Below are 18,117 nucleotides of genomic sequence, written 5' to 3'. Positions count from 1 at the left end.
GAAAAGCAAAGAGATTATGTTGTTATAACAACATAGGGATTAGACATATAAATGTGTATGTAAAGTTTAAGAGCAAATAATAAATAAGATGTGCAAATACCTCATGCATTTAAAAACTCCATCACTGACCATAGAGATTACTGATGTAGCTATTCACAGAGAGCACGCTGGGGTAAACATTGCATTATGGGTGTATGCACTCACACTGCAATCAGTCATGGTAGTATCTAAACTGTAATCTCTGGTCTTATTTGCAGTTTTGCTAAAAGCTGGGTGGAGTTTTGTTTCTGTGCACTTGGCAGGGAAAAGTCTCATCTGTGTTACTAACTTCATTCCTATCAGGCAGTAACGGACCAGACTCACCCGTATACTCATAGGGTCGCCCTTGTTAGGGCCACAAACAGATAATGGAGATCTGCTAATGGCAAAACAGGGGAATTTTCAAGGTCTTTATATTTTCTGAAAAATAAAATGAAAGTATTTATATCCTATGATGGTCTTTGTGAATCTCTCAACATTCTCCCTGGCCAAACTGTGAAGGATGCCAAACTGATGATCAAGGTAACTGAATTTCTTATCTGTGTGCTGGCAGCAATAGTGTTTTGTAATTCAGAGCCTAGAATCTCAACCTGTTGTTCTTATACGCCATAGGGCACCTCAGATAGACTCAATGAGTATGTCAGTCTGTTATACATAACTCAAATCAACATTACATTTCTAAGTAAAGTATAAAAAGTTTGGAAAACTAATCCAAAGGGGTATTTTATTGCGTTAGAAGTGGCTTATTATAAATGTAATACAAATAGGGGTATATTGAATTCATCTGCACACATTAGGGGACCCTGCACACATTGATGGACACTTTAAGGGGTTATTGGTAAACAATTACCATTACACATGGGTAAGTGCTAAAAAACAGTTTTAGAAGCCCTGGTAACTCAAGTGAGCCAATTCAACTTGTTAACCCTTTATTAACACTGCATACTTATATAACTTTACGTGTGTCAAAATTGCAGTGAGAAAGGGAGACAGATAAGTTAAATAAATAAATACAATTAATACAATAAATAAATAAATCATAAAATGAATAAATAAAATAAAATAAATAAATAAATCATAAAATTAATAAATAAAATAAATAAATAATAAAGTGAATAAATAAAATAAATAAATAAAGCTTTCCTGAAACAAAAGTATTTTTTCTTTAATTCAGAATTGAATCAAAGAACGTGAATCAGGTGATACTTTTTGAGTACAAATATTTTTATTATTCAAATATAGTGAATATGGATTATGAAGTACACCCCACTTTCATGCATTTTGTAGTATTCAGGCAATTATGTAAAATTGTGTAGGTAGTGATTTGTTTAATCTTGTATTCATTCTGTACTGGATAAGGTGTTATATAATTGAAAAGTTCAAATAAATGGCAAATAAAAAAATAGCAATACTACTTCTCTATCTATCTATCTATCTATCTATCTATCTATCTATCTATCTATCTATCTATCTATCTATCTATCTCATATCTATCTATCTATCTCTCTCATATCTATCTATCTATCTATCTATCTATCTATCTATCTATCTATCTATCTACTGCAGAAATGTGTACAACCCTGTATATGGATGAATATGCGTAATTTAGGGCCTGATTCAGAGATTTACGCCATGCTCATATTTACACAGACCGAGCGATTGTTAGCCATTGTGCATGCGCGAATGCCACGATTGTATTGCGATTACGCTCGTACAGAGGAACCACGCGCAAAGTGAATGACAGGTAGTCAGTGTTTGGGGGAGGTAACAGGGAGGGGGGATAGAGAAGCATAAATTAGGCATTGCAATCTCCTTTACAGCATGAGAACTCTCAGAGTGTCAGGGGAGCCGCAGTGTATGAGGCAGGAATCAGGCCCATAGCAGGCTTGCCTATCCTCTCGATTTGGCCGTGAGCCTCCCAAATTACGGGTGCCGCTCCTGGCCCCATGGAAAGGCAAGCAATCCTTCCAGCGACCGCCGACCCTCCCTTCCACTCCCCAGATTAAACTAGAAACCCCCGCAGCAGGGGGGGCAGTGACGCAATTCACGGTGAATCGCCTCATTGTGGCCCTGCCCCCTGCTTCACAATGCCTGTTTTTCGACATTGTGAAGAGGAGGCGTGGCCACGATGACATGATTACATGGTTCCCCCCCCACCCCTAATGGAGCATCCTTAGCCAGCCATGCCCCCCGCTGTGCGCAGACATTCAGCTCCCTCCCGGAAGGAGGGAGCTGAATGTCGGCGAGTATGGCCCATAGTCTCCTGTGAATAATAGGGGATCAGTTACAGCCGACTACTTCATTTCTGCATCAGACCCATTATGTGTATTTCTTACATTTCTCACTTTCTTTTTTTATTCACTGGACTTTTTAACATTCTATTTAAGATATACAGTAAGAGATATTTAACTGTAACATAAATATATATGTGTATATTGTAGGACTACTTTCACATCCCGCTATCAGACGACAAGCAAGGCAGAAGGTGTCTGGAGCTCAGATATGCAGGTGGAGTGCTGAGAGATGAGTGGGTTCTAGCAGATGCTGGGATCTCTGTATGTTCTACTATTAAATGTTCTGTCAAGGTAAGGAGCAAACATCTATTATACTGTATTATAGGAGACTGATTGGCCCATTCATAGGTACGATCTCTTACATCAAACAAATAAATACAATTATCAGTAGGAAAGATGGAGGAAAGGACAAAAGAGATTATTTATTGGGATAGTGCCGCTATATTATGTGGTTCTGCACAGAGAATAATGAGTCATTCACATCAGCATCTGTCTGAGTAAAGCTTACAGCATACACTGCAGCGAGTAACGTACCTGTATGTTTTATTATACTGTGGAAGGAAACCAGAGTACGTGGATAATACCCACACACACTGAAGGAGAATACACAAATTCCACACAGATAGGTTCCTGGTCTAACATCTTCCCCATTGCTGAGAGGAAGTAGTGACACCATAGGGAGAGCACATGTTATACAATTATATGTCAATTTTACATACTTCTTGAGCTCCAATATGGAGGTACTGTAGGTACTGTGGATATCCAGGGTCTTCTGATCTCAGCTGAGCAGTCATGATAGAGTTGTGATGGACAGTCACCATTATAATTCATCTGAATCTATTTCCAAGGGTAGAATTTAGACACACATGTAATCACTAGTGTGATACAGCCAATTCCTCATGATATCAGCTGATGGAAAACAACACAATGTACACGCATTGGTGGGACCCCAATGCATTTCTTCAATACATCTCTTGCAACTGGGAGGTGCATGAGTGCCCTAAAAGACTTTTGTTGCCTGAGCTCCATGCATTATAAAGAGTAGGGAGCCAATCAGGGAGCTGCTGATGAGTTGGGTTTACTCTACAGCGGTGCGATCATGTGATTGCACTGAAAAAGATATGCCCACACAGACTTTCAATTCACTAATATTAAATGGTCCATTCCCTACCAAAAATGTTCTTATTAAATAGGAATATGCCTTATTCAAATAATCTATATTTTGTGGGAAGAGCACCCAGGAATCTATTTACATAGAAACAAAAAAACAAAAGAAAAAAGTATTCCTATATGGGGCACTCGGTGGACTGATTGACCAATTGATATCGTAGCAAAGTAAGTTCATCACAAGGATCCAAATTGCAACACTGATACATAAACTTTATTCTCAATTCCTAATACAATCTGTCTTAAGCAAGTAAATTATTGTGACAATAGTGAATAAAAAAGACAATACAATTAAAATGTGAAAATATGTACATGAAATAAAATACTTGTCCCTAAATACTATATGATGTTATTCTTTAGTATAATATTCTGTAGTCCTAAAGTTTTATCAAATCCAATTTCATTGATGACCAATAATATAAAATAACCTCCAGGATGGTCAGTCACCCCTCTTTTAAAGGAAATAAAGATATATGGTGCCAATGTGATTGATAGCAAAATTATTTCAATATCCAATACTATAGATGTTGTCCAGTCCTCCAGTAAAAGTATTTAGTCATTGCTTCAATCTATCCATATATCAATTCTCCCTATTTCTTATTACTCGAATCGGCAGTGGCAAACGCAGGATTTCTAGAGGGGGGTTTACAAATGCTTGATATTAGAGTGAGTGTGGCCAGTCCATGAAGAGGGCATAATTACCACTTATCCAGCTTTAATAATATGCATCATACATAGTGTATTGTGAATTTGTGTGTCGTAATTCCAGCATATACAGGACCAGCGATCACAGTAAGCCATTAAGTGCAGCAGTAGGGCCATCCTGCCTGAGCTGAATGTTTTTATTTCAGATGTAGGCACCATTCCAGAGCATTGGAGCAAAAACCTAGCACTGCCCTGGTCATATATGTACATATTGGTCTCCTTATGCCCTGATTAGTATTTTATTATACAGTATTAATAATTAACCCTATTGATGGTCTATAGCAGTGTACCTCTAACAGTGCTTGTTTTCCAGATCTCCTTATTGGTGCACAGATGTATTTATTACTGGCTGACACATGTTAAAAGATCCACAGGTGATGCTAATATTTTCATTTGTGATACTGAGAAGAACATGCAGCCCTAGGCAACTGAACCCCACCCCCACCCCTCCCTCCCTGCGTTTGCCTATAATCAGGGTATTATATTCAGTGTAACATTCCTCTTTGTATCAGGATTTCCGGCCTGTGGATCGGCATTTCTGATCCAATCAGAGGATCAGGAAATCTGTCGTTAGATGTATGGGGCCCTTAATTCAAGGGAGGCAATTACGTAAAGCAAGTGTCAGATTGCTCACTATATAGATATGTATAAATGTTACAGGCAATATTAGTAAAGTAGTTATAATGTATGACTAGGCAGCTTGTATTTAGGGTATATTTTATGAAACATAAACAAGCTTAAAGGTCTGACAAGGCTGACTTAAGGATGTATATATTTAGAATGCAAGCTGTGTGTACCAATGTAACCTGCTTGGTTACCTATTGTAGCACATAAGCAATCAGTCTCCTATACATAAAGCAAATGTCGTCTACAGGTAAAATATACCAGACATATTTGCAAACACATCAGTCTAATGGTTTATTTGTAAACAACGGGAAATAAATCCATTATCTATATAGTTGTACTTTCATCACCACAGTTACTAATTACAGCCTCATTTTTACATGTGCATAAAATATAATGTAATGTAATAATTTTGGTTGCTTATTATTATTATTATTATTATTATTATTATTATTATTATTATATATTTGGTGTCACATGCAAATATTTCCATATTATTAAAGCAGCAATCATTTTAAAGGCAAAACCAAGCTTATTTTGCCGCTTTAAAATTTTTTGAAGACTCACAGTAGTTCCCCGCAGCTGCACCAGATGGCACCCTATTACATAAGCCCCTGAGTCTTTCCAGCTTCCTGGGAGAGCAGGCACTTCTTCCTGAAAAGCACTTACCTGCCAGCAGGGGCGTAGCTAGAACTTTGTGTTCCCCAAAGCAACATTTTGAAGGGCCCACCTCCCTTACTGGGCACACTTAGCACCCCCTTACTGGCATACTTAGCACACCACATACTGGGCTCACCTAGCACCCTCCCTCCTGCTTTACTGGGCACACATGGCACCAACAACCTCCCCCTCTTTTCTGGGAACCCACGGACATTCCTCTATAAACAGTAAGTCTACCAGCCAGAGAGACATCACGTGCTGGCTGAATCTCTCCTGACTTCCTGTTGGCACTCACCAGCCACACAGAGCACAGGCGCCCAGGTGGAGCACCTTGGTTTCTGTTCTCTCCAATCACCATCACTCAGACCCCTGCTACTGCCTGTGGCCCCGCCCAGCGCCTGATGTCAGAAGGTCCTTCCGGTGAAGGGGAACTAGAGACAACTCTCACACTGCCACTCAGAGGCAGATCTACACTTTTCTTTAAGGGAGGTGGTTTAAGAATTTATCCTGACTCCGCCCCTTTCTACTCATTCCAGTCTTGCTAATTGCTGGGCTACCAAATGCTATAGAACCTGTCACTGCAGCACTATCCAAAAACACTTCTGAAAATCCGGTGCAAACATTAAACCATTGCCTGCATGGAGAGCCAAGTGTTACCCCTATCTGCCCCATCCAGTTTGCCAGGTGTTACTCCTTTCTGCCCCACAAAGATTGCCAGGTGTTACCCCCTGTCTGCCTCACACCACACAGTGGCAGTGTAATCCCACATCTGCCCTACACAACACAGTGCCAGGTGTTACCCCCTCTCTGCCCCACACTGCACAGTGCCAGGTGTTACCCCCTGTCTGCCCCACATCACACAGTGCCAGTGTAATCCCATATCTGCCCCACACAACACAGTGGGGAAGATGTATGAAGCCCAGAAATGGTATCAGCGCACGTTACGTGCGCTGATACCGCTTCTCCCCGATGTATGATCGGGGGTCTGGGCGGTAAATGACAGGGGAGCTATGCGGCCCTGTCATTATCGGCGATGCTATCTACAAGATAGCAGCGCCGATAGCCTGGGCTATGTATGAATGGTCTGATCGTCTGACCGTTCGGCCGGCTGTAGCTGTCGTTATCGACAGCTACAGCCTGGCGCTAGCCTATCCCCACAGCAGGGACAGCGCTGATACTTGCGAGATCCTGCGCATGCTCAGTGGAGCCGGCCGGGACAGAGACACAGCGTATCAGCACTAGGCTGATGTGCTGTGGTCTCTAGTGGTTAGCGCCGGAGGGCGGAGTTAACGCTCCCCCTCTCCGGCCGATGAGGAGTTCTTACATCTCATCGGTAGTGCTTCCTGCTTCGCCTCGGTAAAGAGGCGAAGCAGGAAGCAGTATAGCGGCACGTTAAGTGCTGCTATCATACATCTACCCCAGTGCCAGGTATTACATCTCTCTGCCTCACATCACATAAGTCGCTATCATTACTACTAACCTTGACTACAGGTAGTTATGACCGGCCTCAGGTATCGAACCAGGACTCCCCTCATAGCCTCAGACGAATGCTTGTGTTTGCTGCTGGTGTGCAAGGAATGCTGGGATGTGTGATGGTATTGCCCCTCCCAGCAGGCAGAGAGAACAGAGCACTGTTCAGTCAGTGCTGGATGCAGGTAGAGATAGCTGGGCGTGGGGCTGCTGAGAGGTGTGACATGACCGTTCCTCCCAGCAGGCAGGGTCCTCCAGGGATCACTTCTCTGTGGTGACTGTGGTGTGAGGTCAGCGCTTGGTGCAGGGGAGTCGAGCCCTGGGGCACAAGTCACACGACGGACCCCATCGCACCTTTGCCCCCTGCACCTATGATAGCTATGCCCCTGCCTGCCAGCAAGGTGAACAACCAGCTTGCTCACCTCAGTGAACACTGAGTTAGGGATTCAGAGGTAAATGCAGTTGCAATAGCATCTGCGCAGGGCCGGCTCCAGGCATGTTCCACCTGAGCGGCCGCACAAGGGCGCCACCTACAGAGGGCGCGCTGAATTTCAGCCGGCATTTCCCTTGCTGGCAGTGGCCCGGCCCTGGCTGTCACTGTCGGCTCTGAGTCTGCTCAGCCTGGCCCGCCGCCCACCCACCCCCGCTGATGCTGCTGCTGCTTTGCTTTCCACTTGCCCCTAAAACGTCACCACCACCAGTGCTGACACTGTCCCTCCTCCAAGAATGAGCTGGGCGGGCCAGGTGTGATGTCACACGCCATCCCTACCCGCGCAGTCTCTGATTTTAGCGGGTGGCAGCTGTGCTGTGCAGTGTGTGGGGCGGAAGTACTGCGGACGAGTGTGTGGGAGTGACACTGGGGCAGTGGGGTCACCTCACGGATGGACTACAGACTGCGGCCTCCTAGCGCGGGCGGGTGGACGGACTGCGGCCACCAGATCGGACGAGTGTGTGGGGCTCATCTCGTCCTCACCATCAGCACTTGGGCTAGCGCGGAGGCCTGGACGAGTGGTGCGGAAGGGGACGGCAAGTGAAGCCGCTCACGGCTCATCCCCCCATCACATCATGGGCTCAGGCTGGCTGCTGGCACTGGCAGGCAGGCTGTGTGTGACTAATGTGCTGGCGTGCTACACCCCACCACATAATACAGCCTGCCTGTCAGTGACAGCAGCCAGCCTATGAGTTAAAAACCGGTGCTGGCTGGAGTCTGAATGCATAATGCGCGCGGCATCCATTCAGTGATGGGAGAGGGCTGGGGGAAACCCAGCTAGTGAGGCTCCCCCCAGCCTGACGTTATTTGGAGGCATGCCGTGCGGGCACGCCTCCAAATTAATGTCACATAGGGGGCGTGACCTATGGTAATTAGACCACGCCCCCAAATTTTGACGCTGCTTGAAGGGCGCTCTCTGAGAAACCGGCACAGGGTGCTCCAACCCCTGGAGCCGGCCCTGCATCTGCGACTTTTGGTGCAGCCGCTACTGCGTCTTTATGGTAATGTCATGGAAAATTAGCTTCCAATTGAGACACGCCCTGGCTGCGGCGTGATTCCGTCAATGTGCGTACAAAGAAACTATTGATGCACTATTGTTCGGTGCGTCGAACAATGCACCTTCCTACATGTCATTGCAACTGTGTCTCTAGATGCAGCCGCTGACATTGACACGCCCACAACTGGTAGCCAGTCCCCCTTTTACTGTCCAGAGACACCAATCAAAATTACATGGACCTCCATGCAATTTCTGTCTATTTCTGTGGGCCTGACTTAGCAAGAAAAATCTGATGCCATCGCGGCTGCAATGGCGCAAAGCACTCGCACGGACAACATGCAGACGCCCACTTCCTCTCTCGCACATCTGTAATACTTTGCAATCCAGCCAAAACATCGGTAACATCGAAGTACATCGGAGCCGCTCGCACATTTAAGGCAGGTCTGACCCTACCACTAAATTGCTAACTTTCCTGCGCACAGTGAGAGCACAAGCTGCGTATGCCATCGCAGTGGCTAATTTATGCGCACCCCTGCAATGGCGTTCACACGCACTGACACGTCTGCGTTTCTCCAATCACCCCCCCATTCCCACCCCCAAACGGTGCTTCCTGTCAATCACTCTGCGATGGGTCTGCGTACTCAATGCGATCACAGTCCTGATCGCAGTGAGGCACCCGCGCACTCACACTGCTATGCATACGCATGCGCAGCACACAACAATCGACCATCTACGTACGCTTTACCAGTTGCGATCCTTGCTGAATCAGGCCCTGGGTGCGGTAACTATTGCGGTCAGGACACATGAAGGGAGGGTAACATCTGGACACTTGATGACGGGAATTAAATCATGAAGTCATACCCACTGCATTCTGGCTGCATTAATATGCAATTTGTGGCACTTAACCACCTGTATCAAACTCCTAACTTCCTGTGTAGACTGTAAGCTTACGAGTAGAGCAATCTTACATCTCTGTCTGTTGATACAAAGTCTTGATTTTCACTATATTTGTTCCGAATTTTAAAGCTCTGCAGAGTTAATAAATGTTAATCATCATCATTTATTCACATGGGGCCACTGGTTCCGCAGCACCATACAGTCAATATTACAATAAATAAATAATACATGAATACAGTTAAGGTAATATCAATACAAGAATATTACATGAACACAACGTAATGCATGAGTACAAATAAGCATAAACACAAGTACAAGAATACAAATATAATTTATGTTACTACTAATGAAAATATACAATATAATTGAATCTACATTATGTAATAGTACATATATTTAAAATATAAAGTTAAGTTAATAATAATAATCCTCCTCTTCTATTCATACTTCCACATATCATGGAAGTGAGCATGAAAATTAGGCATGAATGATTTATAATGATTAGCAAAACTGTAGTTTCTGTATTTTAATGGAACACACATTACAACTGCCTTATACACAGGATCTGTAACAATGATAAAATACAACACAAAACAGTGAAATAACTGTACAGAAATCAGTATCACAAATGACAGACCTTTAGAGGATACAGTATAACTTGTATGCAGACTGTACTATTCAATAACTGTAGAACGAGAATGTGCATCTGGAATATTAAATAGAATTACAACACAATATTGGATAGACTCCAACACAAGGAATATTCATCGTAGGACACTCAGGTTCCACAATAATGTAGTTATGAAAAATCAATATTAATAATCTAAACTTTATTGGATGTACCTTGAAGCTATTTTTTAAGTAATAGGATTAGTTAAAAAAAATGAAGGTATATACTATACAGTTTTTAGATTTTTAATGTCGATTTTCCTTACTACATTATTGTGGACCCTATAGTGAATAGTCTTTGTTTTGGAGTCTGTCAAATATTGTGTTACAATTATCCCTTCTAATACTGTATATAAAATTAAATCTAATATGTTTGTCGCACAATCACGGCCAAACCTTTCAATCAATTGACTTGAAAATTGGCATAAGAATAGTTTAGAGGCTGGATTAGAACATAGGCTATATGTTTTCCTATAACTTCCACTGAAAAAAGAATATAGCATTACAAGAATATAGCATTACTATCTTTCCCCAGCAGAGGGTGCTGTGCACTTTTCCAGTTCCAGTATAGTGTGCTTCTAATGTTGAATCAAATATTACACACACACACCAGGGCTGGGCTGCCCATCTGGCAGTTTTGGCAAATGCCAGAAGGGCTGTTGGCCAGTGCCGTGCCCCCCCCCAACCCCAAGGTCCCTTTTGCCTGCACACCCCCACCTCCAGTATCATACAGGACGTGATGTCCCCCACTGCCAGTAACATACAGGGCGTGACATCCCCCATCCCGTAGGCAGTATGAAACAGGGCACCCACCCCCGCTGCCAGAATACAGGGCGCAATGTCATCACACCAGCTGGGTGACACCTGACATTCTAAGAGGAGGACGGCTTCTGAAAGGGAGATCGGAGCTGTGCACCTTGGGCCTGGCATGGTTAGTTTGGTGAGGTGTCTCACTCAGGAGTCTGGGCACTGTAGTGCTTTGTCCAAATTGTCCCTCAACCAGCAGCTGCCGGTTGGAGTGGAGAGTCTGTGGCTGTGCCTGTGCCTTTCCTGTCACTGTGGTCACTGTGGACTAAAGTTAGTAACAATAATCATTATATATAAACACTACAGTCGACCTAGTGTGACTCTATTACTTTAACCGATTCATGAATTCTGCTTTAGTAAAGCTGTAAAGCAGAATTTATATAGATAGTGTGATAGTAACAAACAAATGGTAACATCCACTTTTAGTACAAAAAAATAATATATATATATATATATATATATATACAGAACTTATAGAAAGTCTGAGCAAACCCCATGAAATCGAAAAGAAGCTTGTTTATCGTACATTCTGCTACTTGTGTATGAATGGAGTATGATAAAAATAACAAAATGTATTATTTCCGTACTTATGCAACCCGGAAAATTGATAGAAATGTGTAAAAAAATGAGTATACTATAATAATGGCCACAGTAGCCGTGCTGCTTATACTCATAATAAATGCCCACGGTAGCGGTGCCACTTATACAGTATACATAATAAATGCCCACTGTGTCAGTGCCACTTATACACATAATAATGCTGGAAACACGCGCTCAAATCATTGTTTTGAGGGAAGAAGGTCATTCTTAGCGGCAAATCCACAAATGGTTGAAGGTATCCGTTGGGGCCGTGCGTCGGGCTATTGAATGAAAGTCAAAAAACGGTCATAATGTTAGAAGAAAACGAACTGGTCATCCAAAAACAATAACTTCGTGAGGACCACTTCCTTGTGACTACTAGCAAGCGTAACAGACTTTTTACCACTCCGGAAATAGGAAGGGAGTTGTGGAAAAGACGTTCCCAGTCTGTGTCCGATGGGACGGTGGCCAGGTGCTTGCAGGAATATGGCCTTAGTGGTAGGGTTGCGGTAAGAAAACCACTTCTACGTGCTACAAACGTAGCAAAAAGGTACGCATGGGGTAAGAAGCATAAGGATTGAACAGTGGAAGACGGGGCTTTGGACCGACGAATCGAAATATTTACTTTTTGGCTCGCATCGCCAAGCTTTTGTGTGTCGTTGTCCAGGTGAACGCTTTCTCCCAAACAGTGTAGCGCCAACAGTTAAGCATGGAGGAGGCAATGTGATGGTTTGGGGATGTTTCGCAGGCAACCAAGTTGGTGACTTAGTCAGAATCGACAGAATAATGGATCAAAAGGTGTACCACAACATATTAGTGCGTCATGCGATTCCCTCCGGAAGGCAAGTTTTAGGTCAGAACTTTGTTATCCAACAAGATAACGATCTAAAACATACATACAAGTTGTGTACTAATTAGGGGTGAGCGGGTTCGGATTTCTGAAATCCGAACCCCCCCGAGCCCCCCCGATCCGAGTCCGATCCGAGTCAGGCTCGACTTTTCCCGCCTGACTCGGATCTGACATCGAGGCAAAACGTCATCATCCCGCCTTCCGAGTCTTGCGGGTTTTGGATCCTATATAAGGTACCCGCGTCGGCGCCATTTTCTCACTCGGCTGTGGACAGTGAAGAGGGAGGGTGGGAGTTAGTGCTGTGTAGTGTAGTGTAGTGTAGTGCTGCTGTTGTCCACTACTTCAAAGTCCATAGGGGCTGGCTGTGTTGTGCTGTGCTGCTGTTGTTAATAGGGGCTGTGTCCACTACTTCAAAGTCCATAGGGGCTGGCTGGACTGTGTTGTGCAGTCAGTTCCAAAGTCCTGTGCAGTGTCCCAGTCCTAAAGGGGTGCTGTAGTGTTGTCCAAGGGGTGCTCTGTCCATCAGGGGTGCTCCCCCCAAGTGCTAAAAAAATAATATATTTTCTGTGTTTGTGAATTGTGTGCGCAGTAGCCGCACGTGCATCAACAAAGTAGTGCCAAGCGTGCGCCTGTGTCATAAGTAAAGGGCCGGCTGGCTTGACCGTTAAGGGTGCTGTAACCGCCGAAAGTACACTCCAGTCCAAACCAAAAAAAAAATTATTTTCTGTGTTTGTGAATTGTGTGCGCAGTAGCCGCACGTGCATCAACAAAGTAGTGCCAAGCGTGCGCCTGTGTCATAAGTAAAGGGCCGGCTGGCTTGACCGTTAAGGGTGCTGTAACCCCCGAAAGTACACTCCAGTCCAAACCTAAAAAAAAATTATTTTCTGTGTTTGTGAATTGTGTGCGCAGTAGCCGCACGTGCATCAACAAAGTAGTGCCAAGCGTGCGCCTGTGTCATAAGTAAAGGGCCGGCTGGCTTGACCGTTAAAGGGTGCTGTAACCCCCGAAAGTACACTCCAGTCCAAACCAAAAAAAAATTATTTTCTGTGTTTGTGAATTGTGTGCGCAGTAGCCGCACGTGCATCAACAAAGTAGTGCCAAGCGTGCGCCTGTGTCATAAGTAAAGGGCCGGCTGGCTTGACCGTTAAGGGTGCTGTAACCCCCGAAAGTACACTCCAGTCCAAACCTAAAAAAAAATTATTTTCTGTGTTTGTGAATTGTGTGCGCAGTAGCCGCACGTGCATCAACAAAGTAGTGCCAAGAGTGCCCCTGTGTCATAAGTAAAGGGCCGGCTGGCTTGACCGTTAAAGGGTGCTGTAACCCCCGAAAGTACACTCCAGTCCAAACCAAAAAAAAATTATTTTCTGTGTTTGTGAATTGTGTGCGCAGTAGCCGCACGTGCATCAACAAAGTAGTGCCAAGCGTGCGCCTGTGTCATAAGTAAAGGGCCGGCTGGCTTGACCGTTAAGGGTGCTGTAACCCCCGAAAGTACACTCCAGTCCAAACCAAAAAAAAAATTATTTTCTGTGTTTGTGAATTGTGTGCGCAGTAGCCGCACGTGCATCAACAAAGTAGTGCCAAGCGTGCGCCTGTGTCATAAGTAAAGGGCCGGCTGGCTTGACCGTTAAAGGGTGCTGTAACCCCCAAAGTACACTCCAGTCCAAACCAAAAAAAAAATTATTTTCTGTGTTTGTGAATTGTGTGCGCAGTAGCCGCACGTGCATCAACAAAGTAGTGCCAAGTGTGCGCCTGTGTCATAAGTAAAGGGCCGGCTGGCTTGACCGTTAAAGGGTGCTGTAACCCCCGAAAGTACACTCCAAACCAAAAAAATATATATTTTCTGTGTTTGTGACTTGTGTGCACTGTGGCTGCACGTGCATCAACAAAGGAGCAGCGCCAAGCGTGCGCCTGTGTCCCATAAGTAAAGAGCCGGCTGGCTCATTTCTTAAAGGGTGGTGTAACCCACAAAGTGCACTACTCTCCAGCAAAAATAAAAAAATATTTTCTGTGTTTGTGTGCGCTTTAGCCGCACGTATATATATCAATATAACATAAATGGAGGACCAAACTTTCTCCGATAAAAATAAAATAGGGAAAGATCAAGAACCACTTCCTCCTAGTGCTGTTGCTGCTGCTGGGAGTTGTTCATCATCCCAGAGAGGAAGTAGGAACATCACTACTTTTACTAAACAATTGACCCTCCAACAGTCCCTAGCGATGAGGATGAAGTATGACAGCAGTCATCCTGAAGCAAAACGTATAACTGAGGCCTTGACTGCTATGTTGGTGTTAGACGTGCGTCCGGTATCCGACATTAGTGAAGTGGGATTTAGACAATTGATGGAGGTAGTGTGTCCTCGGTTCCAAATCCCGTCTAGATTCCACCTGCATCCTCAAAGCAGCAGCAACAAGCGTGCGTCTGTCTGTTAAAGGGTGGTGACACCCTCAAAGTGTGCTACACAAACAATTAAAATATTGTTCTTTTTTTTTCTGTCTTTGTGAATTGTGTGGGCTGTAGCCGCACTTGCATCCTCAAAGCAGCAGCGACAAGCGTGCGTCTGTCTGTTAAAGGGTGTTGTAACTCTCAAAGTGCTCCAAAAAAATCTAAATTTTTTTTTTTATGTGTTTGTGACTTGTGTGCGATGTAGCCACACTTGCATCCTCAAAGCAGCAGCGACAAGCATGCGTCTGTCTGTTAAAGGGTGGTGACACCCTCAAAGTGTGCTACACAAACAATAAAAATATTCTTCTTCTTTTTTCTGTCTTTGTGAATTGTGTGGGCTGTAGCCGCACTTGCATCCTCAAAGCAGCAGCGACAAGCGTGCGTCTGTCTGTTAAAGGGTGGTGTAACCCTCAAAGTGTGCTCCACAAACAATAAAAATATTCTTTTTTTTTTTCTGTCTTTGTGAATTGTGTGGGCTGTAGCCGCACTTGAATCCTCAAAGCAGCAGCGACAAGCGTGCGTCTGTCTGTTAAAGGATTACATCGGTGACAGCATCCAAGTAGGCATGTCAGACAGTCCGTACCTGTACTGGCAGGAAAAAGAAGCAATTTGGAGGTCCCTGTACAAACTGGCTCTATTTTACCTGAGTTGCCCCCCCTCCAGTGTGTACTCCGAAAGAGTGTTTAGTGCAGCCGGGAACCTTGTCAGCGAAAGGCGTAGGAGGTTGCTTCCACAAAATGTGGAGAAGATGATGTTCATAAAATGAATTATCAACTCTTCCAGGGAGACCAGCCTCCAGAACGTACAGAGGGACCTGTGGTTCCAGCAGGGACGAATTAATACTCTGTGAGGATGAGGATGTACACACTGAAGAGGGTGAGGAATCGGTGGATGAGGAGGATGAGGATGACATCTTGCCTCCGTAGAGCCAGTTTGTGCAGGGACAGATTAATTGCCAGCTTGTTTTGTGGGGGCCCAAACGAACCAATCATTTCAGCCACAGTTGTGTGGCAGACCCTGGCGCTGAAATGATTGGTTTGTTAAAGTGTGCATGTCCTGTTTATACAACATAAGGGTGGGTGGGAGGGCCCAAGGACAATTCCATCTTGCACCTCTTTTTTTTCTTTGCATTATGTACAGTTTGGGGCCTAGTTTTTCAATGCCATCCTGTCTGCCACTGCAGTTTCACGCCTAGATGGGTCACGTGTTTGTGCCGCCCACTCGTGTCGCTTAGCATAGTCATCCAGCTACCTCGGTGCAACCTTTTGGACATAAAAACACTATTGTGAGGTGTGAGGTATTCAGAATAGACTGTAAATGAGTGGAAATTAAGGTTATTGAGGTTAATAATAGCATAGGAGCAGAAAAACCTACAAATTCGGTGATTTTAGCTGTTTTTATGCTTTTTTTCAAAAAAATACAGATCCAAAACACAAAACCCAGAACCCAAAACACGGAAGGGTGGTTTTGGCAAAACCAATCCAGATCCAAAACACGAAGAAAGATCCAGATCCAAAACCAAAACACAAAACACGAAAAGTGGCCGGTGCACACCCCTAGTACTAATTATTTGCAAAAGAAACAAGATGCTCAAGTCGTAACAAAAATGGCCACCTCAATCACCAGATGTTTCACCCATCGAGCTTTTGTGGGAAGAACTAGACAGGGAAGTCCGAAAACAGATGCCTAAGAACACTGAGGGCCTCTGGGAGGCTTTTTAAAGCTGCTGGAGTCGAATGGATCACCAAAAGCTGGAAAAATTAGTAAATAGGATGCCAAGGATATTCAAAGCGCTTATCAAAGCTAAGGGTCGTGAATTCAATGAAAGCAGACTACCTAAAACTAGCTACTGTAAATAAACTCGCCTAAAAGTCAAAACAAGTATTTTTTTTGTTTCCTTATTGTTCAAACAGTTGTTTGTTTTGTAAACAAAGCCAATAAAACAGGTTTTATTTTTATTTCGTTTACTGTGCAGTTAAATTGGAACCTCCTTAAAATACAGTATACTGGTGTGCTTTTGACAAGTACTGCATATATATATATTTCTTTTTTTTTTTTTTTGCTATATTTCATAAATAAAATCCGCAATAGAGATTTGCCATACAGTGATGAACTTGGAGAGATAATTTACAGTTAAAATGTTGTGATGAGTACTGTAGCCCATTTAACCTTTTTGTTTATTCATGTACTTTAATTGTATTGCAAAAATAGACTACAGAAAGCAGTGTAATGTGACTAAGGGACGCTACTGTGCAGTGTAATGTGACTAAGGGACGCTACAGTGCAGTGTAATGTGACTAAGGGACGCTACAGTGCAGTGTAATGTGACTAAGGGATGCTACTGTGCAGTGTAATGTGACTAAGGGACGCTACTGTGCAGTGTAATGTGACTAAGGGACGCTACAGTGCAGTGTAATGTGACTAAGGGATGCTACAGTGCAGTGTAATGTGACTAAGGGATGCTACAGTGCAGTGTAATGTGACTAAGGGATGTTACTGTGCAGTGTAATGTGACTAAGGGACGCTACTGTGCAGTGTAATGTGACTAAGGGACGCTACAGTGCAGTGTAATGTGACTAAGGGATGCTACTGTGCAGTGTAATGTGACTAAGGGACGCTACAGTGTAGTGTAATGTGACTAAGTGACGCTACTGTGCGGTGTAATGTGACTAAGGGACGCTACAGTGCAGTGTAATGTGACTAAGGGACGCTACAGTGCGGTGTAATGTGACTAAGGGATGCTACAGTGCAGTGTAATGTGACTAAGTGATGCTACTGTGCAGTGTAATGTGACTAAGTGACGCTACTGTGCAGTGTAATGTGACTAAGGGACGCTACTGTGCGGTGTAATGTGACTAAGGGACGCTACTGTGCGGTGTAATGTGACTAAGGGATGCTACTGTGCGGTGTAATGTGACTAAGGGGCACTACTATGTGGCATAATTTGAATTGGGGGTACTATTATGTGGTCAAGCCACTTCCCAGCGAGACCACAAGTGGTTTTAATGGCGCGCGACTTTGGTGCACTATGCCTGCTTCACTTGTGGATGGTGGCACATATGCTCCTTTCTCAGAATGTGTAATTACAGCTTTGCTTTGGAGTGCACAGATGTGTCCTCCTCTGTGTTCAGCAGCACTGCCCTATATATTCCTACAGTGAGCACTATCTAATCCTCTACAACTGCTAAGCTAGGATTTGGTCATTTTGGAAAATGCCTTTCCTTTTCTTTGTGTGTGACTTACACCAATGAAGTGCTAACTTTACCTAACAGATCCAACCAAATACCAAATATCTGACTATGGCACATGTTTGAATCCAATGTAGGATATGCTCTGTTGTGTGTATTTTTTTAATACAAAGAATGATGTACACTTGTATGTTGTTCTAATATTTAATTACATTTGTAAGAGCAAAGACTAAGAAGT

General features: G+C 43.9%; 1 protein-coding gene across 1 annotated transcript in view; it reads left to right on the top strand.

Annotated features, from left to right (window-relative positions):
- Nucleotides 1-228: 228 nt before the first annotated feature.
- The window catches only part of ANKUB1 (ankyrin repeat and ubiquitin domain containing 1), a 53,161-nt gene continuing 35,272 nt past the window's right edge, over nt 229-18,117 (top strand). Inside the window, exons 1-2 of the mRNA XM_088446264.1 lie at nt 229-561; nt 2,481-2,624. Of these exons, the coding sequence (XP_088302390.1) occupies nt 472-561; nt 2,481-2,624 (234 nt within the window). The 5' untranslated portion in view covers nt 229-471. The remainder of the gene's footprint in view (nt 562-2,480; nt 2,625-18,117) is intronic.

This window comes from Taudactylus pleione, unplaced genomic scaffold (genome assembly GCF_031769625.1).
Source record: "Taudactylus pleione unplaced genomic scaffold, aTauple2 ptg000395l, whole genome shotgun sequence".
Lineage (NCBI taxonomy): Eukaryota > Metazoa > Chordata > Amphibia > Anura > Myobatrachidae > Taudactylus > Taudactylus pleione.
This window is presented reverse-complemented; position numbering and strand designations above follow the sequence as displayed.